This window comes from Otolemur garnettii, unplaced genomic scaffold (assembly GCF_000181295.1).
Source record: "Otolemur garnettii isolate 467f Iridium unplaced genomic scaffold, OtoGar3 scaffold00127, whole genome shotgun sequence".
Lineage (NCBI taxonomy): Eukaryota > Metazoa > Chordata > Mammalia > Primates > Galagidae > Otolemur > Otolemur garnettii.
This window is the reverse complement of record NW_003852522.1, coordinates 4447172-4462881: the sequence shown is the minus strand read 5'-3', so window position 1 is coordinate 4462881 and position 15710 is coordinate 4447172. Positions and strand designations below refer to the sequence as shown.

Here is a 15710-nt window from a genome sequence, read left to right as displayed (position 1 = left end):
ACTCATCCTAGAAAAAGTGCTACGTCCTCATTGCTGAATATCACTACAGTTATCTTCCAAGTATTCCCCGTGGGAAGCTATGCACCATCACCAGTACCTAGGCCACCTTTCAAAGCAATTTTGGGACTCTTTTATCTGGAATGGTTATCACAGCTGTCATCATATTACCCTTCATGTCTTGGTGTCATTAAAATGTCTTCCTTTCAATATTTTCTTTATCTTTGGGTTAAAAAAAAAAGTCATTGGGGACCAAATCAGGTGAGTGGGGAGGTTGTTTCGGTACAGTCATTTGTTTACTAGCTAAAAACTCCCTCATAGACAGTGCTATATGTGAGTGGCTGCATTGCCATGATGCAAGAGCCAGAAGTTATCGGCAAATATTTTGGTTGTTTTTGTGTTAACTGTTCCATGCTTCAAAGCTTTTCCTTTTATGCGGCCTTTTCCACATTTCCAAATAGTAAACTTGGTTAACTGTCTAGTTGATACAAATTGATAATGAACAATCCCCTCCAAAAGAAGATTAGCAGCATTCTTTTGACTGTTAATGTGGACTGACAGAATGTTTTAGTTATGGAGAATTAGCTGGCTTCCATTGTGCACTTTGATACTTTGTTTCAGGGTCATATGGGTACGCTCATGTTTCACCAGCAGTGAACATGGCCTAAAACATAGTCGGGCCTTTACAAAAAGGTCTTGGCAAACTCTCCTTTGCTTTTGTTCATCAGTGAGCTCCTTCAGGACCATTTTTGCACATACCTATCTCATGCCAAGTTTTTCAGTTATTTTCCTATTTCTCTATTGATGTTTTATTTGCTTGATCTGCTATGCTTCTCACAGTCAGCCAACAATTTTGATACACAAGTTGACAAATTTTTGCAGTGTTTTCTCAGTTCTGCTTACTAGCCACCCTGATCTCTCTTCATCAGTGATACTTTCTCTCCCCTTAGAAAAACATTTAATTGACTTGTACACTGCCATTTTCTTCATGACATTAATCCCATAAACTTGGACTAACATGTCTTTGATTTCACTTCCACTCCTGCCAAGTTTAATAAGAAATTTAATGTTTGGTCACTGCTGTAATTCAAGCTCTGATGTTCCCATGACAGCAATAATAATGATGATGATGAACTACACTCAGCAAGACACCACCATATGTTGAACACAGCAGTGAAACACTGATATGCCAAGGTTATGAAACCTTACTAAGCTGTTTTTACAGTGCTGCACATGTAAGTGCGTGGTGGCAAGTTAGTGAACTTAATTGTCAGACCTCATATGACAAGCCACAGTTCATCATACTTAACAGTGAAAACTTTAAAGCTTTTCCTTTAAGAACACGATCAAGCCAGGCATGGTGGCTCATATCCTTAAGTCCAGCACTTTGAAAGGATGGATGGCTTGAGGTCAGGAGTTAGTGACCAGGCTGGGCAACATAGCAAGACCCCCTCTCTCAAAAAAATTTTTGAAAAAATACCCAGCCTTGGCTCGGCACCTGTGGCTTAAGTGGCTAAGGTGCCAGCCACATACACCTGAGCTGGCAGATTCGAATCCAGCCCAGGCCTGCCAAACAACAATGATGGCTGCAACCAGAAAAAATAACCAGGTATTGTGGCGGACGCCTATAGTCCCAGCTACTTGGGAGGCAGAGGCAAGAGAATTGCTTGAGCCCAGGAGTTGGGGATTGCTGTGAGCTGTGATGCCACAGCACTCTACCCAGGGTGACATCTTGAGGCTCTGTTAAAAAATAAATAAATACCCAGCCTTTGTGGCATGTACTTGTACTCCTAGCTGGAAGATGAGGCAGGAGAATCGCTTGAACCCAAGAATTCAGGTAGCTATGATTAAGTCACTACATTTCAGCCTGAGCAACAGAGTAAAACCTGATTTCTTGAGAAAAAAAAATCTCTTTAAATCAAGACTAGAGGGCCCACAATTGCTATTACAATTCAATATAAAACTATAAGTACTAATAAGAAAAAGACAAAAAAGGTATCCAAGTAGTAAAAAGAAGTAAAATTATTTCGTTTTACAACAATGATCTTAAATGTAGAAAGCCCTAAAGACTCCATCTTATAGGCTCGGCGCCTGTGGCTCAAGCGGCTAAGGCGCCAGCCACATACACCTAAGGTGGCGGGTTCAAATCCAGCCTGGGCCTGCCAAAAAAAGCAACAATGACAGCTGCAACCAAAAAATAGCCGGGTGTTCTGGCGGGCACTTGTCGTCCCAGTTACTTGGGAGGCTGAGGCAGGAGACTTGCTTGAGCCCAGGAGTTGGAGGTTGCTGTGAGCTATGATGTCACGGCACTCTACCCAGCGGGACAGCTTGAGGCTCTGTCTCAAAAAAACAAAAGAATAAATAAAAAAAAAAAGACTCTATCTTATACAAAAATCCATTCAAACTGGATTAAAGACTTAAACCTAAGACTATGTGACCATAAAGCTGCTACAAGAGAACATAGAAGAATTATGCTGTTCTTGCCAATGATTTTTAGGCCTTGACACCAAAAGCAACTTACTTATAGTCAAGTAAGAACATATCAAACTAAAAAGATTCTACATAGAAAATGTAACAAAATGTGGCACCCATAGTTCAGTGCTTAGGTTGCTGGCCACATGCACCGGAGCTGGCAGGTTCAAACCCAGCCCAGGCCTGCTAAACAATGACCACCACAACAAAAAAAACAGCCGAGTTTTGTGGCAGGCACCTGTAGTCCTAGCTACTTGGGAGGCTGGGACAAGAGAATTGCTTGAGCCCTGGAGTCTGAGGTTGCTGTGAGCTGTGACACCATAGCACTCTACCAAGGGCAACAAATGAGACTGTGTCTCAAAAAATAAAAAAATACCCTATAAAGAAAAGGCAAAAGACAGTTTGCTCTCTCTGAGCCAGGGGAAAGAAGACACACAATAAAAACACAGCATTATACAAGCCAAGAAGAGGCTCTCACCAAAAAGCAATCATGCTGGAACCCTGAAGATGTACTTCAGCATTCACAACACAGAAAATTTCTCATGTCAGCCAACTTGTCTGTAGTTATTTGTTACAGCAACACAACTTGACTACTACAGAAAACAAACTAAATATACACCAAAGTAATCAAAGCTATTTTCTTTGAAAGAAATTAACAAGTAAATTAAACAAGTAAATTGACAAGTAAATAAAACAAGTAAATTCTGGCAATATTAATTTTTTGTTTTTCGGGGGGTAGAATCTCACTTTGTTACTCTCAGTGGAGTGCTATGATGTCACAGCTCACAGCAACCTCAAACTTTTGGGCTCAAGCAATTCTCTTGCCTCAGCCTCCCAGGTAGCTGGGAATATAGGCGCTTGCCACAATGCCCAGCTATTTTTAGAAACAGGGTGTTGCTCTTGCTTAGGCTGGTCTCAAACACTGGAGTTCAGGCAGTCCATCCACCTCAGCCTCCCAGAGTGCTAGGATTACAGGCATGAGCCACTGAGCCTGGCCAATATTAGGATGTTTTTATAAAGACACAAAGAAGTGGTACTAGGGATGAAAAGGGGAATATAAAAGGTACATAATGGCTGAAGCCACATATAACTTAAAATACCAGAAAATATAAACTTTGACTATAAAATTTAAAGATACAAAAATGCTTGCAGAAACGAAACTCATCAAAACTGATTTAAGATGAAATTGGAAACTTTCTAGTCCCTACAATATAAAAACAACTGAATCCATGCTTTGAAATCATTCCAAAACATGAGTAAATCCAGTAACACTGGTAACAATCTAGATGATTTTGCCAGTGAATTCTGACTGACATAAAATATATATATATGTCTATATATATTTATGTCTATTTATATATATAATATATAGACATATATATATAAATACCGTGTGAGTTTACGAAAGGAGGAAATACTCCTATTTCATATAAAAGACAAAGCATAGAGTAACAAAAGAATGTTTCATGTCAATTTACTTAGTAATACTTAGTTTAGAAATATGTATACACTATAGATGTATAGAATACATTCAGGTATAAATCATGCGTTCACATATTAGGTACCTCTAATAGGCAGGTGCAGTTCTAGGTACTTGAATTTTCTTAGAAAATGTATCATCTAAAAGGAATCAGGCGGCTGGGCACCCATACCTCATTGGTTAGGGAGCTGGCCATATGCTCCAGGGCTGGTGAGCCCGGCCCAGGCCAGCTAAACAAACAAACAAAAAATAGCCGGGCATTGTGGCAAGCCCTGTAGTCCCAGCTACTCAGGAGGCTGAGGCAAGAGAACAGCTTGAGCCCAAGAGTTTGAAGTTGCTGTGAGCTATGACACCGCAGCACTCTACCGGGGGTGACAAAACTGTCTCAATTTTTTAAAAAAAGTAAAAAATAAAAGGAATCAGAGGAAAGCATTTAATAAATTCTTTTTCTTTTTTATGTTTTTTGCCTACTCCTCTGAGGCACGTTATTGAGCCGTTCACGAGAAAGCCTCCCCCAAACAATAAAAAGTAGACAAAAGCTTTGATCTAGTAATAATATCTATAGCCAATACAGTAATGGGTAAAGACAGAAAGTATATGCCATTAGGATTAGCAAAAGTATGCTGCTTTTACTACTTCTAAAGGTGGTCTTGTTTAGGCAGAAAATTAAGAAAAAGACATAAATTATCTAAAGTTAGAAATGAAAATAAAACTGTCGATTACAGATGATATGGCTATGTATGTGAGAAACACAAAATAATACATAAAAGCTAGACTTTTAAAGAATGATTGGTAGGGCTTCTAGTAAAATTCAGCATATAAAGATCAACTGCATCTTATATATTGACAACGAGAAATCAGTTTCTATACTATTCATCCTTGTAAGAAAAAGCACTTGTACTCCCTCAATCTTTTAAAATTAAAAAGGAAAGAGAGAAAAGAAAGGAAAGAAAAAAAAATCAGCTTATGAAGCCGTACATGTCTGGGCTATGAGACTTCCATGATACCATCACTATGAGTCTAAGCACTAAGATGAATCCAGCATTTACCTCTCCCATTATCTACAAAGACTCAGGCAACTTGTGAGCAAGTTTCAGAGAGACCTGTGGCATCTGAAAACAGTCAATAAGCTGATACAGTCCACATGAGGCAGTTCAGACTAATATGATGATTATTTATGTCACTGGTGACAGTTAAAGGTCACAGGAGCTGGGCTAAACAGGAGCACTCATACTCACAAGACAACCACTCCACAACCCACTCCTCTCCATGAAAACACATAACACAAAAATGTACCCTGGGCCGTGCCTGTGGCTCAAGGAGTAGGGCGCCAGCCCCATATTAGGGCGCTAGCCCCATATACTGGAGGTGTGTTCAAAACCAGCCCCGCCCCCCCCCAATGTATCCATCTCTTCCATTTAGGACTTTTAAAATTAATTTGATAATCATTACATTGGTTGGATTAAGGACTACAGAAAGAGTCATCAAACAGTAACAGCCTCAATGGGCCATACATGACATAATCCAAGATTGCTGTTTTGCTGGAGCATCAGAAATACTTACAGTTGTACCACTCAGACTGAAACTTGGTCATGCTGGTCTGTATGACCAAAAGGCCAATAATGGTGTCAAATACAGCAGAATATCATGACCAGCCACATTCACCAGAGATTGTTTTCATTGTACAAGGATGCACTGAAAACCCAGAAACTGGTCATACTGCCAATCACAGCAATTAATTGACTCAGGTATATAATATGATTGCTAAACTGTGGTGGTAGATATATGGGTCAAAGGGAATGAACATTTATGGTTCCCACCACATCTCTGCACTGCTTGATATTACAGTAAGCACAACCTCCCTAGGTGCAGGGTAAGTAATGGCTTTCCCTCCAGGGTCACAGTATCTCAGACTACTACCTGTTACCTCACTCTTTCTCCATTCAGCCCCTTCTTTTAACTTAGTATCTTATCTGAAAAGATCAGTTGTGAATGATGAAGAAGAGCATTTACTTTACATTTAGAGCTGTATTATATCTCACACATCAGCCAGTGTGGGCCACCATAGGTAGACCATGTCTAAGACCATGACAACCCACAAAGAGAATCTACACTGCTGATAGGGGCTTTGGTCAGATTCCTCAAGGGCTACTTTGTAGCCTAGAAGGTATAGGAAATAGACTACAATGGCACTGCTGTAGAATAAAGACATTTTATATCAGGACTGCACAAATTTTCAAAATTGTTCTGTAGAACTACACAGAAGGCCACATCTCTGTCAGATGTCAGGCAGTTCACCTATTCCATACATCCACAGCTTGAATGTGAATCACCTCATGTGTACTAAAGGCTGAAAAACAATGCTATCAATGTAAACAAATACTTTCCAACATTTCCTACCTTCTTTTAAGTTTTTCTCTACTATGAGATTACAGGTGAACGTCAAAGTATTTAGTAGGCCTAGAATCTTTCCATGGAATTTACATTAGTAGGGTTTATCTCCATTGTAAGATCTCACATATTTAATAATACCCAAGGGAATAGGGAAAACTTTTCATGATTTGAACATTGTTCAAATTGATTGATTCTTATGTACTGCGCTGTTAGCAGATTTTGCATATTTTTTTTTTTTTTTGAGACAGAGTCTGTGTTGCCCTGGATAGAGTACTGTAGCATCACAGCTCACAGCAATCTCAAACTCTTGGGCTTAAGTGATTCTCTTGCCTCAGCCTCCCAAGTAGCTGGGACTACAGACACTTGCCACAATGCCTGACTATTTTTTGTTGCAGTTTGGCTGGGGCTGGGTTCAAACCCGCCACCCTCGTTATCTGAAGTTCGCACCCTACCCACCGAGCCACTGGCGCCACCCTGTTAGCAGATTTTGATGGCTCTCCTACATGCCTTAACTTCATGGAGTATCTTCAAAGTGAGGTCTTTCATATATATATATATATATATATATATATTTTTTTTTTTTTTTTGAAAGCAGTCACTGTTTATTAACTGACCAGATTACAAAAACAATCAGGGCAGATACCTTAGTTCATTCTTCTAACAGGCCTATTGATTTGGTCTTCCTGGTTACCAGCATCTCCACCTTCTACAAAGTGGGTTGTTGTCAGGATCTGCTTCTGACACCACTTGTCAGGGCCCAGGACTGGCCAGGTCTCACCACTTGTCAGGGCCCAGGACTGGCTTAGGTAGGTTCCAGACACAGACCGCTAAGCTACCTTGCTCAGGAACAGTTTCTCTTAGGTGCTTGAGGGCTATCTACTTTAACTGGAGAGAGAGAGAGAGAGAGAGAATCTTAGAGTAAAGCAGTCTTCTTAGAACAGATATATCTTAGTCTTTGGCAAAGCTTGGTAATCTTCAGTAGAGAGATGCTGTGCTGGTGTTCTGCAGGCAGGAGAGGAGACAGAGTAAGCGTGTCTGTGATATAATGCGCATGCTTTTTGTCTGCCTTCTCCTCTAGCCTAATGTAAGGCTGAGCTCCTGCTTCTCAACACCACAGGTGTAGAGACTGCCAATTCACCAATGCTCTCATCTCGTGAGCTCTCATGCTTGTTAGAACTAAATCTCTCTCTATGCCCTTATTCACCAAAGTGTTATAGGTATTTCCTATAATTCTCACTCCTCCTAGCCATAGGTTATACGGGCTGCTATAGGTTGTTCTTTTTCTTCATTCCACCCTATGGAGATGATATCTTTAAGAGCCACAAGAAGTTATTTGCTTCTTTGAAGCGTTTCCCAACAGTATACATCACTGTTATCAGTCAAAGCAATTTGTTTCTTATTGATTTTGCCATAACTACGCTTGTAGATTAGCTCATTTACTGACTTCAGTTTTGGTACTCCCATGCAATATACGATTCTACAATCCTCAGCATGTTAATGGAAGCCTTGTTGAGCTAAACAAAAGTTCCATTGAAGATCTGGCGAAGGCAAAGAAGCTGCAACACCTTTCAGACCTTTGGACTCACACCACTGATATGTCTGATCCTGATGACAAATGCCAATTTGGGTTCTGCAGGTACATAGAAGTTGCCAACTTTTTTTGCCATCCTAATCTCAGTTCTGTACATTTGCCTGTATTCTTTATAATGCTTAGCTTTTTCATAGATAAGCTTCCTCCTTGTCTTACAAAGCATCTTTTGAGCACACTTCTCAGATGCTTGATCTTCAGCTCTGCAAAATTCTTTCGCTTTTTAAAGGGTTTCTGGCACAGCAAGAACCTTCTTTTTCTTCTCTTTGACACCCTCCATGGTTACAGCCAGAAAAAGAGAAACTGGTCTTTCATATCTTTAAAGTGAACAGGGACAACAGAACATGTTCACAAATTGGTTACATTAGTAATGATTCTCATCAGTGTGGGTAAGTCTGTGATTATTAAGGCATATGGACTGTCTAAACGATTTTCCTCCTTCCTTACATAAAAAGGGTTTCTCTGTAGTGTGTTTTTATATGTTCAGTAAGATGAGAAAAACCAGTGAATGCTTTTCTGTATTCCTTACATTTATAGGGTTACTCTCCACTATGAATCCTTACATGTTCAGTTAGGCTTGAGGAAACAGTGAAGGTTTTACCACATTCCATACATAAGGCATTTCTTCAGTGCGAGTTCTCAAATATGCAATATGACATGAAAAGGAAGCAAAGGCTTTCCCACATTGGTTACATTCAAAGCATTTTTCTCCTGTGTGACCTCTCATATGCCAAATACATCCTGTATGGAAGAGTTTCCCACATTCCCCACATCATAAGGCTTCTCGCTATTGTGCATACGTACATGTTTAGTAAGGCTTGAGCGCCAAGTGAATGTTTTTCCACATTCCTTACATTCATAGGGTTTCATTTCAGTGTGAGTTCGGAAGTGATCGTTAAGGCATGAAGAATTTCTGAAGGATTTTCCACATGCCTTACATTCAAAGGTCTTCTCTGTGGTATGAGTTTTTGAATGTTGAGTTAGTAGACCACACCTATTATAGGCTTTTCCACATTCATCACATTTATAGGGTTTCTCACCAGTGTGAATTCTTACATGATCAGTTAGGCTTGAGGAAACAGCAAAAGCTTTCCCACATTCTTTACATTCATAGGGCTTCTCTCCAGTGTGTGTTCGTATATGTCTAGTAAGGTATGAACGCTCAATGAAGGCTTTTCCACATTTCTGACATTCATAGGGTTTCTCTCCAGTGTGTATTCGTAAATGCTTAGTGAGGTATGAGCTTTTAGTGAAGGCTTTCCCACACTCCTTGCATCTATATGGTCTCTCTCCCGTGTGAGTTCGCATATGAACTCGAAGATAAGAAGAAGAGGTAAATAGTTTCCCACACATGTAACAGTCAAAGAACTTCTCTCCAGCATGAGTTCTCAGATGTGCAAAAAGAGATGATAAAGAAACAAAAGCTTTCTCACACTGGTCACACTTAAAGGGTCTCTCTCCTGTATGACATCTCATATGTTCAATAAGGCCTGAGGATGTACGGAAGGCTTTACCACATTCCTTACACTCATAGGGCTTCTCTCCAGTGTGAGTTTGTATGTGTTTAGTTAGGTCTGAGTGCACGGTGAAGACTTTCCCACAGTCCTTACACTTGTATGGTTCCATTCCAGTGTGTGTTTGCATGTGATTATCAAGATAGGTAGGATTTCTAAAGCCTTTTCCACATTCCTTACATTCATAGGTATTTTTTACAATGTGTGTTTCAACATGCACAGCACAGGTCATGGAGTCAGGAAATACTTTCCCACAGTGCTCACATTCATAGAGTTTTTCTCCATAGTGAGTTTTCCTGTGTGCCTGAATGTGTGACTGATTAACAAAAGTTTTCCCACAGTCATTGCATTCAAAATATTTATCCTGTGTGTACTTTCTCTGGAACTCAACATTTAAAGTCAGGCTGAAGGATTTTCCACGTTCATCAAACACAGAATGTTTCCCTCTAGTAGAGGTTTCCTTGTGCAGAGAAAGGAAGTCTTCTCCATACTGATTATATTCAGAAATGTTCTCATTTTGAATACTCATGTGTGTCTTAAGGCATGAGTGTTCACTGAAGACATTTCCACATTGTTTATAGTCATAGAGTTCCCCTCCGTTGTGGTTTCTTGCCTGTTGATTAAGGAATGAATGATGAATAATGAATAAAGCATTTTATCAGACAGTTTAATAAATTCGACCCAATTGAATTTCTTTCAACTCAAAGAAAGAAACTCTACAGCAAAAATCCTGTATAATCTATTCTAATCTTGAAAAAAGTTGTATAGCTTTTCATGAAATTATTTTGAAAGTTGCATATCTAGTTATATATGTTGAAAACATATATATGTTTGTGGGAACAATGAAATATTCAGGTTTATGCTAGGTATAGGGTCTCTCTCTGGAGACATTCTCACTCTAGGGTAAATGCCACTTCTCTCAAGTATCTATCATTTGTGCTGATTTCTGCAGTGTAATACCAATCTATTTTGAATGTAGAAAATAAGAAATTTCTTTTGTTAATCTTACCGGTTGTATCCCATTTGATGTTTTTAAACAAAAAATATCTTGCTGAAGGGCAGACCCATTTGTTTTAAGACACATTTTCCATTCTGATGTAAGATAGAAAAACATTTATGAGGGTTTACACACAAAATGGTAGGTTAAATAACTTAAAAATAATAAAGCTCATTTGTGTTTGTTTTCAAACTAAATGCTAAAGAGTAAAGCAAAGATAAATTTGAGCAGTTTAGCAATGTCTAAAATTTGGTAGTCATAAATACTCAGGTTCAAAATTAAGTAATTGTTTTAAACAATTTATTCTAAGAAAATCAAACATGATAGTGAACAGAAACTATTATCAGGATAGGAAAGGAAGAAAAAAATAGGACAAAGTATGCATTAAAACTGTAAACTCAAAGAAGAGCAGATCATTTGTGAGATCACCAGAAATTCTGCATGGACACAAAGTAATGGAATATGAAAACCTAAAAATTTCCCCAAAACATTTGAGTTCAATGGACACAGTCTTCTAATTCAAAGTACATCTTAATTGACTAGGGAGTCTTCACAAATACTTACCTTGAAAAATGCTTCTCTGGACTGTCCTAAACTCTTCTTCCAACTGAGAGATCAGACTAGGTTTAAAAAGTTGGTAACCTGCAACCCAGGGAAAGATACATTAATGGAAGAGCCTCATACAAGAGATGGCAAACTTTACCATGAAAGGAGGACTCAAAATCCAAATATTTCTTCTTTCTGAATTCAAAAGGGAATTCAAAGTTATCTCTGACCCCAGAAGCTCACATGCAGGCTTAAATGCACATTTTAAAAAACCCTAAGACTTTTACTCAAGTAGAAAATAAGGGTATTGCAAAAAGAAATCTTGATTCTGAGAAAACTACCACTACTACACCACTGATTCTCAGCTTTGGGGTAGATCAGAGTTATATGGAGGGGTTGTTACAACACAGACATCAAGACCCAAAAAGCAGACATCAAATATGGACTCTGAGAACACACATTTCTAATGAAGTAATGGCGATGCTATTGATCCTAGGATCACATTTGAAGACTATCATGCCAGATTAAAACCCACCGATACAGGGACAATGCCTCTGTTATTTGACATCACTAATCCTGAGGCACAGTAAGTACATAATACATATCCATTTCATAGGCAGCTACAAGCAATGATGCCAGTCTTACCTACTGAGGATAGGTTCTTGTAGTTCTCTAACATCACATCTCTGTATAGGTTTCTCTGAGTTGTGTCCAATAAAGTCCACTCCTCCTGGGTGAACTCCACAGCCACACTGTCAAAGGTTACCAGATCCTAAACCATAATACATATCCTAGTTTGAGCCAAGTAACATCACCAGTGTTCACCAGAGAATGAGGAATGGGGACAGAGCCTATACAGGGTACTGAAGGACAGTACTTATATATTAATAATAATTAAAACAGTGAAAAGTGCTCAAAGTGCAAATCTGGATTATCTCACATTGTCAAATCCCAGGCTCACTGGTATTAGGAACTCTTCTATCTACATTCACTCACTGTCAGTGTCTGTCAATAACATGGCTAAAATAGCTTCTCTTACACATGAACTAATCTCACCACAACTGGACTGGGAGCTTGTCTCATTTTAATCCTTGCTACTGCAACACACTCCAGCAGCATATAGTAAACACCTGATAAATGCTCATTATAAATAAGTTGGAATGTATTAAAGGGTTGCAGCATTTGGAAGGTTGAGAACCACTGCTTTAGGGGGAAATTCAATCAGGGTCTTTATTTGCTGGTATTAGGAACTCTTCTATCTATATTCATTCACTGTCAGTGTCTGTCAATAACATGGCTAAAATAGCTTCTCTTACACATGACTGGGAGCTTGTCTCGTTTTAATCCTTGCTACTGCAACACACTCCAGCAGCATATAATAAACACCTGATAAATGCTCATTATAAATAAGTTGGAATGTATTAAAGGGTTGTAGCATTAGGAAGGTTGAGAACCACTGCTTTAGGGGGAAATTCAATCAGGGTCTTTATTTGCTTTAAAGGAAGCTAGAAACAGATCTACCTACAAGAAAATGTATCCTACTTGTCAGTATAATTGTACCTTTTTTATTTATTTATTTATTTATTTTGGGGGGGAGACAGTCTCGCTCTGGTGCCTTGAGAGTGCTGTGGCATCATCACTCACAGCAACCTCAAGCTCTTAGGCTCAAGCGATCCTCTTGCCTCAGTTTTTCTATTTTTAGAAAGTAGAGGCAGGGTCTTGCTCTAGTCTCAAACTCCTGAGTTCAAGCAATCCACCAGCCTCGGCCTCCCAGAGTGCTAGGATTACAGGTGTGAGCCACCATGTCTGGCCTATACCATTTTTTAGAAGGATGCAAGTTTCACACTAAGTTTGGATATTCCTAAATTCACTTCTATCAGAATAACTCTCCACAGACATTGCTCCCTCTTGTGTGAATGCTCTTTCTGTCAAATATCTCTCTTTTGTGCTTATTTTTAATAATGGAAGTCCTAATACATGTGAATTCTAAAGTAAGAAATACCCTTTGTATCTTACTGTTTGTATCCCATTAGAAGTTTGTACCATCCAAAAATCCTGCTGTACTGCCGAAACATTGGTTTTAAGTAGTATTTCCCAGTCTGAAATTAAACCCAAAAAAAACAAACAAACAAACAAAAAAACTTAGGTTGGCAGAAAGAAATGTTAACTCTCATTTGTATTTGTTTTTAAATAAATGGGAAAAAAAGCTAAGCTTGAAGATTTAGTATGTCGAAAATCTGGCAATGATAAGAATGAAGGGTCAAAATCTTAGATAATTTATTACAAATTGATTTTCTGAAATTGAAAACTGATTGTAAACAGAATATTATCAGAAAAGGAAAGTAAGAAAGATCTGTACCAAGAGCACAGTTCAAAACAATGAACTTGAAAATAAATTATGTCATTTCATGAAATCAAAGAAAGTTGGAATAGATGGAAATTTAGAGTATCAGAAATTTAAACATACCCTAACTTCTGAGAAACAAGGCCTCAACCTTTCAAAATGAAGTGAATCTAAAGGAATTCCTCATTATGCTTCCAAACATACTTAATTTCTCACTGACCAGGGTTATTGTTTGTGAACACTCACCTTGGAGATCTCCTCCCTGCACTGTCCTCAACTCTTCTTCTTGTTCCAACCAAGAGATGAGACTGGGTTTGATGAGTTGATATCCTTTACACAAAGAAGAACAGATTAATGGAAGAGGCTCAAGCAAGAGAAGATAAACCTTCCTATGATTCAGGAACGAATCTAATTATTATCTAGTAATTCTAATGAAAGCAGTAAAATAAGCAACAAGTATCACTTCATTCTGTGCACCCAAACAAAATTGGTTATCTCTGACCCCTGAAATCCAAATTGATGGTTATGTACACATTTACCAAGCACCAACACTTTAAACACATAAGAGATAAAGTAAGTGAAACAAAGAGATCTTTGTTCACATGAGGAAACAACTACACCAAAGATTCGTATATATTATTGTACATCTAATTCTTGCGGAGAGAGTTAAAACACAGACAAAAGGGTCCAACTGTAGAAGTTCTGATTCAGTAAGTCACAGGGGAAGACAAAGGAATGTACATTTCTTTCTTTCATTTTTTTTTGAGACAGAGTCTTATTACTCTGTTACCCTGGGCTGGAGTGCTATGACATCATCATAGCTCACTGCAACCTCAAACTCCTGGGTTCAAGCAATACTCTTGTCTCAGCCTCCCATGTAGCTACAACCACAGGCATCCGCCACAATGCCCAGCTAATTTTTCTATTTTTAGTAGAGATGGGCGTCTCATTCTTGCTCAGGCTGGTCTTGAACTCAAGCAATCCACCCTCCTTGGCCTCCCAGACTGCTAGGATTACAGGCATGAGCCACACTGCCCAGCTAAGGAATGTACATTTCTAAAATAGTAACAGTGATACTACTGATATGGGACCATATTTTAAACATCATAAAAGTAATTAAAACCTATTAGGGCAGGGACTATACTATGTGTTATTTCCCATTGCATTCAGAATTGATATCACTAATCCTGCAACACTAAATATGTAACATAATCTGTTCATAGCAGACTACATACAAAGAATGATACCAGTCTTACCTACTGTTGCCAGGTTCTTGTAGTTCTCCAGCATCACATCTTTGTGTAGGATTTTCTGAGTTTGAGCCAATAAAACCCACTCTTCTTGGGTGAAGTCCACAGCCACGTCATTAAAGGTCACTGAGTCCTAAATCATCACATACATGACTGCTTGGGTCAAGTAACATCAAGCACTATTCAGTGGAGAATGAGGTAACAGAACCCAATGTGTCAATACAGAGTCTTAGGTTTTTCCTTATCTATCAAAGGTTTACCAGTCTCAGGCATTCTCCTCTTTATCCTCACTCATTCACTACTCAACAACTCCAATCTCAAATGTGAACTTATCTCACCATAGCCAGACTTCAAGTGCTTTCTTGTCTTATTTTCCTCTATTAAAAGCACATTCCAGAGAATACTCCATACAGTTGGTAAATGGTGATTAATGATTAAAGCCTTTGAGCAAAAGATACTTTCAACTTTCTTATCTTCTGACATGCACTCAGCACAGTAAGAAACATATGTTTAGCAGCATGAAGGACAATGTGAATTAGTAATTACTGAAAGGTTTTTCAGGTAATTCTTCTCCAATATGAGAGCGTCCACTCTCTGGGAAAATTCAGTGAGTGACTCAGCCCTTGAGGGAGTCTATTTACTTTATGAAGCTTTGGAAACAAGTCTGCCTAGAAGGAAATGTGTCTACCTGGTGATGCAACTATGTGATTTTCTCTAAGAATAATCTTTCTGCATACCTGATAACAATTTGTCAGGCAATTGGCCATCTTCTTTTCTGCCTCTATCTTTTCTTCATGAAGACAGGGTGGGTCCCTGGAAAGATCTCCTGGAAAAGAAAGAAGGCATGAAAAGCCAGAGTTGACCATAACCCCCACATTCACATGCATGGAATTCATTCCACCCTAGTTTGAAATTCTCATATAAATCTAGCACATTTACAAACACACACCTCCACACAGTATCATTACAGTTGTTTCACCCTGAATGAGAAGAAGGGATTGTGAACCAACCTGCTCATAAAGAAGAGTATAATATCCTCATTGTAGAAATAAGGAAACTTAAGGCCTGAAAAATGTGGTTCTTATTTTGCTGGTGTTAACAGAACTCATGGATGAGATTATACAGCAA

The 15710-nt window shown here is 38.7% G+C and overlaps 1 protein-coding gene across 1 annotated transcript; it reads right to left on the bottom strand.

Moving 5' to 3' along the window:
• Positions 1-8432: 8432 nt before the first annotated feature.
• Positions 8433-15349, bottom strand: ZNF560 (zinc finger protein 560). Its single transcript, XM_003798052.3, is given in 9 exon segments — positions 8433-8705; positions 8708-10058; positions 10455-10537; positions 11007-11084; positions 11634-11760; positions 13005-13087; positions 13579-13662; positions 14589-14715; positions 15320-15349. Coding segments are annotated over 9 exon segments (2166 nt in total). The 3' UTR covers positions 8433-8502.
• Between the last annotated feature and the right edge of the window lie 361 nt (positions 15350-15710).